Raw genomic sequence first — 15,186 nt, forward strand, 5'->3', positions numbered from 1 at the left:
GGAGCAAAAACTAAGTGTGTGTGTGTGTGTGTGTGTGTGTGTGTGTGTGTGTGTGTGTGTGTGTGTGTGTGTGTGTGTGTGTGTGTGTGTGTGTGTGTGCAGAGGATAACCAGTTCCTGGAGTGTTTGGAGTACGAGCAGAAGACGGAGTGTAAGCCCAGCTTCAGCTCGGTCATCAAAGACGTGGAGGTGGTGGAGGGCAGCGCTGCTCGCTTCGACTGCAAGATAGAAGGTAACAGAGCTGGAGTTCATACCTGAGACCAGGTGTTCAATCAGGTCTGAAACTGGTCGTCATGATGACACAACGTCAGCACCAGAGAACCTTAAACGTCTGTGTGTGTGTGCAGGTTACCCCGACCCTGAGGTGGTGTGGTACAAAGATGACCAGCCAATCAAAGAGACCCGACACTTCCAGATAGACTATGATGAAGACGGGAACTGCAGCCTGGTCATCTCAGAGGTCAGAGGTCAAACCTGTTTCTACAACATTAACACTGCTCTGACAGATCAGACCTAACGTTAGAACATTAAAGGTTTCTGCCACAGCTCATTGTTACAGCTAATTAAAGTCTGAAATGTCATAATTACAGGGATATATTGAACAAACAGTCACCTGTTACTACACTGTTCAGACTGTTCAGACTGTTCATGTTCAGACTGTTCAGACTGTTCATGTTCAGACTGTTCAGACTGTTCAGACTGTTCATGTTCAGACTGTTCATGTTCAGACTGTTCACACTGTTCAGACTGTTCATGTTCAGACTGTTCATGTTCAGACTGTTCAGACTGTTCATGTTCAGACTGTTCAGACTGTTCATGTTCACACTGTTCATGTTCAGACTGTTCAGACTGTTCATGTTCACACTGTTCATGTTCACACTGTTCACACTGTTCACACTGTTCATGTTCAGACTGTTCATGTTCAGACTGTTCATGTTCACACTGCTCATGTTCACACTGTTCATGTTCAGACTGTTCAGACTGTTCAGACTGTTCAGACTGTTCATGTTCACACTGCTCATGTTCACACTGTTCATGTTCAGACTGTTCAGACTGTTCACACTGTTCAGACTGTTCAGACTGTTCATGTTCACACTGTTCATGTTCAGACTGTTCAGACTGTTCACACTGCTCATGTTCACACTGTTCATGTTCAGACTGTTCAGACTGTTCACACTGTTCAGACTGTTCAGACTGTTCATGTTCACACTGTTCATGTTCAGACTGTTCACACTGTTCAGACTGTTCACACTGTTCAGACTGTTCAGACTGTTCACACTGTTCATGTTCACACTGCTCATGTTCACACTGTTCATGTTCACACTGTTCAGACTGTTCAGACTGTTCAGACTGTTCAGACTGTTCATGTTCACACTGTTCACACTGTTCACACTGTTCAGACTGTTCAGACTGTTCAGACTGTTCAGACTGTTCATGTTCACACTGTTCATGTTCAGACTGTTCAGACTGTTCATGTTCAGACTGTTCATGTTCAGACTGTTCAGACTGTTCATGTTCAGACTGTTCATGTTCAGACTGTTCAGACTGTTCATGTTCACACTGTTCACACTGTTCATGTTCACACTGTTCACACTGTTCAGACTGTTCAGACTGTTCATGTTCACACTGTTCATGTTCACACTGTTAATGTTCAGACTGTTCAGACTGTTCATGTTCAGACTGTTCAGACTGTTCATGTTCACACTGTTCAGACTGTTCATGTTCAGACTGTTCATGTTCAGACTGTTCAGACTGTTCACACTGTTCAGACTGTTCAGACTGTTCATGTTCAGACTGTTCATGTTCAGACTGTTCATGTTCAGACTGTTCAGACTGTTCATGTTCAGACTGTTCACACTGTTCATGTTCAGACTGTTCAGACTGTTCATGTTCACACTGTTCATGTTCAGACTGTTCAGACTGTTCAGACTGTTCATGTTCAGACTGTTCACACTGTTCACACTGTTCATGTTCAGACTGTTCAGACTGTTCATGTTCAGACTGTTCAGACTGTTCATGTTCAGACTGTTCAGACTGTTCAGACTGTTCATGTTCAGACTGTTCACACTGTTCATGTTCAGACTGTTCATGTTCACACTGTTCATGTTCAGACTGTTCAGACTGTTCAGACTGTTCATGTTCACACTGTTCATGTTCAGACTGTTCACACTGTTCACACTGTTCATGTTCAGACTGTTCACACTGTTCAGACTGTTCACACTGTTCATGTTCAGACTGTTCATGTTCACACTGTTCATGTTCAGACTGTTCATGTTCACACTGTTCATGTTCAGACTGTTCAGACTGTTCAGACTGTTCATGTTCACACTGTTCATGTTCAGACTGTTCATGTTCACACTGTTCATGTTCAGACTGTTCATGTTCACACTGTTCATGTTCAGACTGTTCATGTTCACACTGTTCAGACTGTTCATGTTCACACTGTTCATGTTCAGACTGTTCAGACTGTTCATGTTCACACTGTTCAGACTGTTCATGTTCACACTGTTCACACTGTTCACACTGTTCATGTTCACACTGTTCATGTTCAGACTGTTCAGACTGTTCATGTTCACACTGTTCAGACTGTTCATGTTCACACTGTTCACACTGTTCACACTGTTCATGTTCACACTGTTCATGTTCAGACTGTTCAGACTGTTCATGTTCAGACTGTTCACACTGTTCAGACTGTTCATGTTCAGACTGTTCAGACTGTTCACACTGTTCAGACTGTTCACACTGTTCAGACTGTTCATGTTCAGACTGTTCAGACTGTTCAGACTGTTCATGTTCACACTGTTCATGTTCAGACTGTTCATGTTCACACTGTTCATGTTCAGACTGTTCAGACTGTTCAGACTGTTCATGTTCACACTGTTCATGTTCAGACTGTTCAGACTGTTCACACTGTTCATGTTCAGACTGTTCACACTGTTCACACTGTTCAGACTGTTCAGACTGTTCATGTTCACACTGTTCATGTTCAGACTGTTCATGTTCACACTGTTCATGTTCAGACTGTTCATGTTCAGACTGTTCACACTGTTCAGACTGTTCATGTTCAGACTGTTCATGTTCAGACTGTTCACACTGTTCAGACTGTTCATGTTCAGACTGTTCATGTTCAGACTGTTCATGTTCAGACTGTTCATGTTCAGACTGTTCAGAATGTTCATGTTCAGACTGTTCACACTGTTCAGACTGTTCATGTTCAGACTGTTCATGTTCAGACTGTTCATGTTCAGACTGTTCATGTTCAGACTGTTCATGTTCAGACTGTTCATGTTCAGACTGTTCATGTTCAGACTGTTCAGACTGTTCATGTTCAGACTGTTCATGTTCAGACTGTTCATGTTCAGACTGTTCAGACTGTTCATGTTCAGACTGTTCAGACTGTTCATGTTCAGACTGTCTCTGACTCGACGACAGTAAAAGTGGATGTCTGGTTAATTGTGAGCTCACTGCTGAGTCTCACTTCAACCTGCAGGTGTCAGGCGACGATGACGCCAAGTATACGGTCAAGGCTGTCAACAGTCTGGGGGAGGCGACCTGCACCGCTGAGCTGCTTGTGGAGGTGATGGCCGGAGAGGAGGAGGAGGAGGAGGAGGAGGAGGAGGAGGAAGAAGAGTAAAGAAGCCACCGCCTGGACTCCCGCAGGGAGGAGGCAGCGTGGAAGTTGCTTTGGTCCAGACGAGTTCATCACTCCTCCTCACCTGAGCAGGAAGAACAGGAGGGTGGGGTTTACACACCTGGACAGGACTGCTCACAGGAAACAGGTTTTAAAGAGTAACTCCTCACCTGGCTGCAGGTGACTCCACACTACAATGTGACATCACTGCTGGGCGTGGCTTCAGGTGAGAGACTCTGCTGGTCGGCCAGGTGATGAGTTACTCTTTGACCATGAGCACCTGCAGCCTTGTAGTCAGTATTCATCACCACGGTCACAGACGTAGCTCCGCCCCCACGATGTTTTACTGTTCACGGAAAAAAAAAGTCAGATTACTTCCTGCTTTGTTTCACAGTCTCTCGTTTAGAGGAGCAGTTACTTTCTCACCTGCACCATGCTGTGTGCCAAACTCCACCCACCCACCTGAAGCCCCACCCCTCTCACACCAGCCTCTTCATGGATTTCCTCTGACAGCTCCATCTATTGTGTATGAACCCAGGTTAATTTTTTTACACTGATCCACAGAAAAAGACAACAACCAACATTTATCCTCAAAAATCCACGTTACATGTTTGTGATGAAGGAAATTATATAACTATAAACCAAGAGGAAGAAATTAAACACAAATGAAACCTGTTGAATCAGTCCAATTTTAACAAGTCATAAAAACAATAAATTAGATTCATCCTCGGCTCCCTCAGCATAGGCTCATGGGAGCTGTAGTTGTTGTCATGGTTGCGGGACTTTGTGTATAACTAAACCATGAAACATGTACTGTATGTGACCCAGACCTGGTTCCTGTGGGAGTCCAGGTGAGGAAGAGGAAGATACGATGGATGCAGTGAAGAGGAAGATGATGAGCCGTATATTCACAGAGTTGAGTAACGAAACAATAAAGTGATTCACTTCAAAACAACAAGGCAAAAGACGTCCAGAATCGTGTTAGCGCTGAAGCTAACACAGTGATTAAAACAAAATAGATGAAAATCACATTTATCACTTAAAAATGATCCAGATGTTACCAATATTCACCACTGGGTGTTAAACATCACTAGAACTCATAAACACAGAGCTAACTAATTACATTTTTCAGCTAATGCTAACCTAACTAATGCTAGCTAACAAACATTAGCTCACAGGTAACTCAGGTTGCTATTGAGAGTGAAAACAACAGTAAGAATATAACTTCTACAGATGAACTGACCTTGATTGTTAAACTAAAGCTAATGAACATTAGCTAATTAGGAGGAAAGATTTGTGCTGTGAGGAGTGTAGCTAACATCGTCACAAACATCAGCTATTGAGAGGAGGTAATTAAAACTAGGGTTTCTGGGTAATGAAGCCCTTTCTTTAAACCATTGACACTTACCACTAGATGCTTTAATGTTGATGTGACGCAACTCTGTGGATTTACATGAGGCTCAGGATGAACCAGAGTGACGACGGTGATGATGATAAATTATAATGTTAATCTTGTTTTCATTGTTGTCATGGACACCCCCCCCCCCCCATGTCACTCAGCTTGTCTCCTCCCTCCTGTCTGAGCACTTTTCTCTGTCTCGTTTGTATTTTTGAGTTTTAGCCCTGAAGCTTCTACAGCTAGCATCACGTCTGCCTTACAACATTAGCATTAGCCTTTAAGCAACATGGTGACGCTTTAAATGACAGTTTTCTACCAGACATCTGTCACATTGTGGGATCGTCATTTTTCCTTTAGCTGCCTTAAAAATAACAGTTTGTTTACAGTGCAAAACTCCCAGAATGCACTGCTACACCACTGTTCATGTTTACTTTTTCAAACATCAGCAGTGACCTGGGAAGACGTGAAAACCAGGAAGTGTCTCTGAAACTCATTTAGTTGGTTTATGAAAAACACTGAAGACATCACATCCTGTAATTATGGATTCATTTTCTCATAGTTACAACCTATTTTATTTGAAACTTGTAAGTTTGAGATACTAAGTCACAATTACAAGATTTCTTATTTACAAAATCTATCATAATTTATATCTTGTAATTATGACATAATTTCCTCTAATTATAAACTGGTATTATGGTGTAATAACTTTTTTAATTATTACCTTGAAATTAGATGGTAAAGATAAATTAAAATATCAAGCTCTTTGAAAAGATTACATCCACGATGACAAATGTTCTGTATTTCAGAATTATGAGATAATTACAGATCTTGAGATTTTAAATATAATTATAATACACTGAGTTATAATTACAGATCTTATCTCGTCTTCCAGCCACATGTTATAATGGTGAGATTAATATTAAATACATGAGAGCTGAATCTTGTAATTAGTATTTCATAAATATAAAAACAGATTTTATCATTATTAAATCATAAAGATATAGATTTTGTAAATAAAAGTTTCTAAGAATTAGATATAACATCCAACTCCAATCTTATTTGTTTTCATTGCAAATAAAAATGATTTCTGTGATTTCTGGAATAATTAAATAAATGGTTCTGTTTTCTTCCCTGAGCTTTCAACACCAGCAAAGTAAAATTAATTTTCAAATGATTTTCTTGATTTTATGAAATTTGAGTTTGAGTGAATTTGGATCGAAGTGACGGAGAAACATTGTCACTGTGTCGTTTAATGAAAAAGATTTTTTGTTGATTAATAACTGAAATGTTTGAGGCAGCAGCTCCGTGTTCGGTAGAAATCAGCCGTGATTTAAACGTCTGACGTGCGTGTCCACGCTGATGTCAGAGTCTTTTCTTTGTCACATTCCAGCTGTTTGTTTGTTTGTTTGTGCTTTGATCCATTTATTTAAAGGCTGATTCAGTTTTCAACCAGAATCCAAAGACGCTTGTTTAAACCTCACAGGTGTGTGTTTGTGTGTGTGTGATCATCTGCTTCAACTTTACCTGTTTGTGTGTTTGATGGTTGTTTGTGTTTAAGAATGTTTTATTTTTAAACTTATTTAATGCACAGATTCATAGTAATAATATTATCATTTGAGCATCCGTCTCCATGGAGATTCTCGTCAGCACTTAATTTGTCACAGTTATTACACCCCTCCATTTTGTTCTTGTATTAGATGTATGTAGATTATATTTGTCTAATTTTTATAAATATCTATCAGTTTGATGAACATGGACATGTAAGAGAACGACTGTAGTTACTCACTGATACCAAATAAATTTTTATCACTAAACCAAACTGCTGTGTGTGTGTGTGTGTGTGTGTGTGTGTGTGTGTGCGTGCGTGCGTGCGTGCGTGCGTGCGTGCGTGCGTGAATACAGTGTTTAAAACAAAAATACACCCTGTTTATCATCACACTGATCAGACTCACTGTAAAAAAGGCTGCCAAACAAAAACTGTAAAATTAAACTAAAATGTCCTAATTCAAATAAAGTGTAAAAACAATAAATTTACAGAAAGTTTCATTAATATTTCTATGGAGAAAAACTGTTATTTTACAGATTTTTCCTAAATTATTCTGATCAAACACCATCAATAAAGTGACGCCACTAAAGTTTCTGCAGAGAAACTTTTTCCTAATAATAAAAATAAGTGTCAATCAATGAAATATTAACACATGTTTAATATTGTAAAGTAAACCTTTTGTTTTTGAAGACAAAGTAAGAAATACTGTGTAAAACATTAAAATCATCTCAAACTTAAACAGTATTTGTGTTAACATTGAATCATTAAGTGTAAAGTAATGTTAAAACCTGTAGAAGCTCAATCTAAATACAATATTTACTGATTCAGATTCAGATTAATTTTCTTACATTTCTCATAAAATATAATAAACTGAAGAAATGCAAATTAAACAGTTAAGTCTCTGTATGTCGTCTTTCAACTAAAGTGGGGTTGGAAACTTAATTACAAATAACATACGCACCACTATTGACTTTATAACACTTTTATTTAATATATTCAGATGTAAATTTACAATATCAACCAATTATTCACAAATAGTTCTTCAGAGCCCCGGGATGATCTGAAGAACTAAAACTGGCATTTCTCCATTGGTCTATCTGCCTGTTAAGGTTCCTATAATGAGGAGGTGATGACGTCACCTCTGAAAGAGGGGGGCTGTGGAGCTGAGGGGGGGGGGCTGTGGAGCTGAGGGGGGGGTCTGTTGTTTTTTAGCTTCAGTTTGATCTTGTTTTCCACAGTATTCTCCATATAGTTCTGACAACATATGTGGACAAACATTATACTATCTTTTATGTCAGAATCCAACTATACAGTGTATTAATAAGTCAAATCACAACATCCCACAAAGATCAATGACTCTTTACCAGAAGTGACGGAGCAGATGAAGAAAAATCCACCTTCAAACTGCCAGTAATCAGCTGGATCCTTGGAGCATCTGGGGGAAGAAATAACAGCCTAAAGATGTTGTTTAATACTTTTATCATATATTATTATTATCATCCCCATATAAGATGTTTTACCCTCCTCTTCCCCTTTTAAAAATGTGCCGCAGTAACACGTTTACTCAGAGTACATCACCTTTCATCACCAGCAGTGAGGGACCGTTTACGTGCTGACGTCACTGCAGCGTCTCCTCGCCAGTCTCTGGAGTTTCTGTTACCGGTAGAGTTAATGTTGTTGTTTTCTTCATTACAGTGACTAACTACCTGCTGTACATTTAAACTGAGCACTTCTGCTCCAGCACCCACAGCTCTCTGCTGCTTATAGCGACTTTCACTGATTCAGCTTTTGTTTACATGCTGTTTAGAACTGATTGTTACTTTAGCTTAGCAGTTAGCTCTGGCTTCTCTCTCTCTCTTGCTCAGTGTCTCGGACCAACAAATGAACTTGTACATAAGAGTGTTGTGTTTCTGTCTGATGTTTATTACAACTTCAGCGATGTCTGCTGTCATGCTGTGGACACACAGCTCCGCTAGCTAACCGGAGCTACAAACAATAAGGTGAGTTATTACTGCAGACACCCAGCAGCAGCTCTCCCACTCAACACGTTTTTTCAAATTTGATTCTTTATGTATTTATGGTCTGAAGTTTTCTTCAATACAATATAATGTTCATTTTCTTTTAATTATGGTCCTATTTAAAGGAAAATAGACATTAAAGCAGAGTGGCTTTAGGGCGTGGCTACCGCTACCTGCCTGTTAATCCGGATATGACGTCAGAGCGATGTGTCGGACATTTGACTTGTCACTGTGTTTTCAGTTCATCAAAGTTGCTCCAACATGTTGTTTGCCTGAAAATGTTTGTTCTCAAAGACTCAGATGAGTCGGCGGTTCAGTTTTTCCCGGTAAGTTCATTTTGTTTTAAGCCTGTTTCTTTGCTAGCCAAAATTAGCTTCCCTGTTAATATCACGGTTCAGGTGAAGATGCACCTTGCTAACCAAGCTAGCCAGCTAGTGTTAGCGTTATCTGATAACCTGTGTCAACCTAGGTTAGCCAGGTGGAGGTGTTCAGTCAAAGCCCAATAAAAAGGTGAATTTAATCAACGTTAATCTAATGACGTTTGGTTTGTGTTTCTCCACGTGACCCAGTTTAATTGATCTGCGTTAGTGTAATGCGCAGCGTTAATGTCAGTTAATACATTGTCCATCGAGACGTCGTGATAGTTCACTTAAGATAACGTGACGTTTACAAAATGTGTAGACAAATATTTGTCATATAGAAGATTGTTCATTTAATACTCAAACCAGTCCTCAACTGAAGCAGACATTCATGCACCTGTCCTGACAGCTGATCGATATTTGTGATCAACTGTGATCCACCACATCTTAACTCAAGTGTTTGTGTTTTATTGTCATTTGAAAGGTTTCCACACTGTGAAAACTGAGTGATCTGTGCCAACAGAAGGAGGAGCTCATGTACAGAGCAGCACATTAGTTTCCATTCATCTGGTTGAAGGGAGACTGCATGGACATCCTTAGTTCTCTAATGTGCTGTGATGATGATGATGATGATGATGAAGGTAGAAAACCTCCCAGTTCATCTTCCTCTGATGAAATGACAGACTAACTGCTGATGAGTTAGTTTATTATTCTGTCTTCAGTATTCACAGGTTCAGTTTCTTACCTGCAGCTTCATTCTGCAGTTGTTGACAGGTGATGGTAGCAACACTTTTAAGATCAGGATTTATAAATATTAAACTGTGATTAAGTGATGGATCATCTCTAGCACTGTCACCACCTCCACAGGTGAAAGTATTTACCAGTTAACAGCAGCATGTTTTTTGATCCATTGTTAGTGTTGTCAGACAACATTAAAATATTTCTAGTATTTATGTTGTTGATTAAAGCTAACATAGAAACAGCCACACAATGCTGTACGTGTTACTATTGTGAAAATTCATACCAGATGTGTTTTATAAAAACCATCAACAAAGTTTGTCATGTCCAAGAAGAAACGTTAAGTTATGTTTAGTTTTGTCTGTCTCGTGACTTCTTGTTTTATTTTGAAACCTAACTCTCCTCTCGTTTCAGGTAACTTCCTCCTTTCCCTTGTGTGTTTCCCACTGGTCTGATTGTTTGCCCCGCCCTGATTGTTTCCACCTGTTTCCCATCACCTTGTCAGAGAACCACGTTATCACAAGTCAGGTTGTGTCTCTCAATGCCAGAGAGCAGAGAGTTGAGGATGTGATGAGCCACCAGGGGTTGGCCTCAGGATCTATTTAGCTTTTCATCACCACAGATGGGAGAGGAATTGGTCTAAAGTTCTTCAGGACTGTGGTTCTGAAATAAACCCTGACACCCCAGGATTCAGATTCAGCCTGTACAGTAACTCCATCTGATCTGAACACATGCGTTAAAACTACACTTGTACAGGTGTGCTGGTTTGAGTGTGAGGGGTCAGAGGTCACAGAGAGGATCAGGTCTGGTAAACAACATGGAGATGATGTAATGATGTCCATGTTAGTCCTGAGGGAGCCGGACCCTGAAGACTAATGAGCTGCTGGTCCTAATGAGAGCTGACTAACAAGCTGCTCTCAAGTGACCTCATTAACTGACCAGCTGCTCGTTACACTAACAAACAGAATCACACAGAACACCTGAGTCAGGTGTGATCAGCTGATCTCTGCTCTTCACACACTGTAAACTGAAGTTGTTGATGATGAGTGTTATTCTTGTTATTGTGAAGCATCATTTTAAATCCTCCATATACAGATTTAATAACTGGTTTAATTATCAGTGTAATCAGTACATACTGTATAACAGGTGACTGGTTTTAATGTTGTGGAAGTATAAAGTAGCATAAAATGGAAATATTTCAGTAAAAAATATCGTCAATGACCCAACAGGTAAAACTCCTGAGTGAAAACAAAGGTTGTGTCTATTATAGAGGAAACTAATCCTCCATCGTCTCACTGCTCATGACTCCTGTTTGCAACTTTAGATCATATATGACATTTTATATTGGTAATGAAATGACAAGCTAACACTGGAAATTAAAGGGTGTGCTATCAGCTAACTAACATTAGTTAGCTAAACTGTAACTTAATGCTAAATGAGAAACTAGCTAACATTAGTTATTTTAACTGTAACGTAAGGCTAAACTTAGAAACCTAGCTATCATTAGTTACTTATTAGGAACTGTAAAGCAAGAGTTAGAAATTAGCTATAGTTAGCTAAGCTGTAACTTAAAGAAGAAACTAGCTAACGTGAGCGTTCATCCGTAGATACCTGACATGATATAATTCAGCAACTCTCAAGGCAAGAATGTAAAGTGTATGAAACAAGCTAGACAGTTAGCTACTGCTACAAATACCTCAATTAATTATGACTTAATTAATGCCTGTATTTATTTTAACCCTTACAAACTGTTCGGGTCAAATTGGACCTTTGACATTAGACAGCAGTAAAAATATCCTCAATTTCTTTTAGCCTGAAGTTTGATGACTTTTCCTAAAGTGAACCAAAATAACACAAAAATTTAAATAATTTTAAATGTTATACTTTTGTTCAGCTGCTAAAAATGTTTGTAGATTGAGGCTGTGTTCAAATCAAATCTGACCAGTATCTATTGAAGTGGATTGTAGATCCACAGATGTTAGATTTGTGGCTCAGATGAAGGAACGTGGAGGTTCAAGGTCAGGAGATTATAAAGGAACCTGAGCTGCCACTTCACTGACTGAGGTCATGGCAGCAGACAGATTGTACCGAGGCCTGGATCTGACCTTCATCTGGTTATATAGTTAACAATGTTCTTCAATAAAATATATTTCAATCATTATGGCTGTTATGTTTTCATGTCTTAGGTAAAACAGGACGTGATATCGTGTGATAGTAAATGTTTTTCTCTAAAATCCAGTGATGAAAACCTAAAGATACTCTCTCCCTGCTCCGACACATTAATGAAGGATTAATCCTCCATGTTTTAATGTCAGAGAGGCTGTTTATACTTTCTACATAGATCTGTAGTTCAAGATTCACTATAGACTCTGATCATGAGAGAAATCTTAGTGTGAAGGCAGAATGTGAGGGTTAAACATTTTTCTGCATTCATATGGCATTATTTATATTGTATACTTTTTGAAAGATTTACTTATTTATTTTCACTCATAATGAGGCTGTCGTTCATGTTGTTTGGTCGATGTTGTTAAACCTGGTTAATTGAAGCCTTCATTAACACTAAGCGTGATGAAGATGAAGGTGCAGCTGAAGAGTGACCTGTAGTTTAATGAGCTCCACACAGGATGAAGACTGACACATGAAGCAGGTTCCACCTACTTTACATTTACTGATGATGATGATGGTGATGATGATGATGATGGTGACTGTTGACTGTTGAACACACTCATGTTCTCCTGTTGTTCTGCTGGCTGTCCCCTATGAGTTCATCCGTGTTGAACGTGACCTCTGTGACCTCATCGTCAGTGACGCTGGACGGTCTCGTGCAGCTGTCTGACCACAGGTGGCTCTTCTTCTCCGTGTTTTCGGCGGTCTACCTGTTCGTGCTGTGTAGTGACGGTCTGGTGGTTTACGTCATCTGTTCTCAGCGGAACCTCCACCGCCCGATGTTCGTGTTCGTTGCCGCGCTTCTGCTGAACTCTCTCTCTGTCAGCGTGACGATTTATCCCAAGCTTCTGACGGACCTAACGTCCGGTCGCCGCTTCGTAGAGGTTTCCCGCCCTGCTTGTCTGTGTCAGGCCCTCGTGGTGGGCTCACTGGGCTCCTCCAGCTTCATGCTGCTAGCGACCATGGCCTTGGACCGCTACCTGTCCATCTGCCGCCCGCTGCGCTACGCCGCGCTGTTGACTCCTGCCGCAGTGGCGGCGCTGCTGCTGTTCTGCTGGCGCGGCGCTGCTGGCCGGCCGCCTGCCGCTCTGCCGCTCTGCCGCTCTGCCGCTCGGAGCTCAGCAGAGTTTACTGTAACATCTACAGCTTCGTGAGCCTGAGCTGCGGCGGCGGCGCCGCGCTGCTGCTCAACGTGTACGGCATGGTGAGCGCCGCGGCCGTCGTCTTCCTGCCAGCCGCCTTCGTGCTCTTCTCCTACGGCAGGATCCTCTCCATCTGCCTGCGCCGCTCTCAGGCCTTCAGCAGCAAAGCGCTTCACACCTGTCTGCCGCACCTGCTTGTCTTCATCAACTACTCTCTGAGCCTTGCTGTGGAGATGCTGCTCCAGCGGCTGGAGGCTGGAGGCTGGGGGCGGTCCCGCCACCTCCGTCCTGGTCTCCATCCTGTTGGTGGTGATCCCGACCCTGTTCAACCCGGTGGTGTACGGACTGAAGATGAAGGAGATCTTCACACACGTGAAGAGGCTGCTGAGCTGCAGCAGAGCTGATTGATAAGTGTGATCGATAAACAGCCTGATCAGTGTGATTGATAAACATCTGCATTCTCAGTCTCCAGCTGTTTCACTGTGAGCTGCAGTAAAAGGAAATGTTAAAAAGTGAGGACTGATCAACATAAAAATACTGACACATCAGTAAATATGAGTCCAGACATTTATTTTGATATTTTTCCTTCCTGACTTTTCATCAGTTTGGACCTTTTTCTGGCAGAAGTGAACTTCCCTATAGATGAGACACAAAGCAGTATTACATGGTCACACATGAACATGTCTCCTGTGCAGAAATCATTATAATGAAAGATAAATAATAACATCAAAGAGTCATAAATCACCTGAATGTTGTTACATTTAAAGAGATTTGTTTTTCATGTGCAGCTGATGTTTTTCTTCCTGCTTCAGTAAAGATCAAACTAAACAAAGTCTTAAACACATAAATGTCTCATGTCAGAATTTTTGAGTTAGGTTTGAGAGGAGAATATTCTATTTTGTTAATATTATTCTTACTTAATTTTCAAGTCATTAAATGTAAAAAAAATCTCAAAAGTGATTTCAAATGTTTGATATTAAGAAGAAACAATGTAGAAAGAAAGTGAAATGTCAAATTTCATGAAGGTTTAAATACATCTATGATAATAATAATGTAATGATAATATTTTTTATTTCAATGATTTAAACAGGAGTCATTGAAGAAAGAAACAAAATGAACATGTACAGTTTAAACACAGACATGTAAAAGAAGCTCGTGCAGGTCTGATTGTAAATACATAATAGAACCTTTAAAATGTCTGTAGCACAGTATTTATATATATATCTAACAACATACAGTGCTGCTCCTATGTATGGAGGGGTGTGTATTGTGTACATATATATCTACACCATATACTATGTATTTGTATATATATGTAAAATATAGACGTATATACTATATAGATGTATAGATGTGGTTCAACCAACTTTACAGCAGAAATCAACATGTTTACAGCCTGGTACAAAAACTGTTTTGGTCTCTAGAGCTAATTTCCTCCTTCATGACACCTGTTTATATAACTCACCTGTTTACATTTTATTAAGGACTACAGTTGTGTAGGATTGAGGGCGTGGCCTCTTTGAGTGACAGGTGGGTGAGCATATGTTTGCCACAAACCGGCATGTCCACACACGCCCCTCCTCTTTGACCATATTTGGATTAGCCGGAGTTCGACTGAGTCAATTACTGGCCAGATGGTGGCGGTGGAGTAGCACACTCTGAGCTTCAAACCCACTCTTCAGAAACCTTTGGGTGACGTCACACAGGCTCTGTCCATCTTTATTTACAGTGTGGATTCAGCTCAGCAGGACTGGCGGGAGACGTCTGTCAAACTGGACCTTGCAGGACTGAACTGACTCCAGCAGGTGGCAGCAGCCGGGCCGACAGATGTGAGCACAGTCCAGCAGATGTTGGGAGCAATGAACATGTGGGAGTGGGTGGATACATTCGGCAATTTGACAAAGCAATAGTTCAGAGAAGCTCAAATAGCCTGTCAGTATACACAGCGGAAATGAAACCATTGAGAGTAGTGATATGTTCAGATTCCTTTTACTTGAAGTGCACATAATACTGCTAAATCTACAACAACTGGGATCTGACTTCCAGTTCTGTTGGGTTCCATCTCATGGTGGTATAGAAGGAAATAAAGTTACAGATAAACTTGCAAAAATGTCACTAAATTCAAATAATAATGATATTTTACCTATTAAATTTGGGAGATCAGCAGCTAAGTCAATAATTCAGCATG

General features: G+C 40.5%; 1 protein-coding gene and 1 pseudogene across 6 annotated transcripts in view; both read left to right on the forward strand.

The window, feature by feature from the left end:
• mylka (myosin, light chain kinase a) overlaps positions 1-6,848 on the forward strand; it is a 57,798-nt gene extending 50,950 nt beyond the window's left edge. For all 6 annotated transcript variants that reach the window (XM_056389027.1, XM_056389026.1, XM_056389025.1 and 3 more), the window contains 3 exons: positions 103-231; positions 347-459; positions 3,490-6,848. In XM_056389027.1, coding sequence (XP_056245002.1) covers positions 103-231; positions 347-459; positions 3,490-3,633 — 386 coding nt within the window. In that variant the 3' untranslated portion in view covers positions 3,634-6,848. The remainder of the gene's footprint in view (positions 1-102; positions 232-346; positions 460-3,489) is intronic.
• Positions 6,849-7,772: 924 nt separating this feature from the next.
• Positions 7,773-14,370, forward strand: LOC130177140 (olfactory receptor 11A1-like; annotated as a pseudogene).
• Positions 14,371-15,186: the final 816 nt, after the last annotated feature.

Source organism: Seriola aureovittata, chromosome 11, assembly GCF_021018895.1.
Source record: "Seriola aureovittata isolate HTS-2021-v1 ecotype China chromosome 11, ASM2101889v1, whole genome shotgun sequence".
Lineage (NCBI taxonomy): Eukaryota > Metazoa > Chordata > Actinopteri > Carangiformes > Carangidae > Seriola > Seriola aureovittata.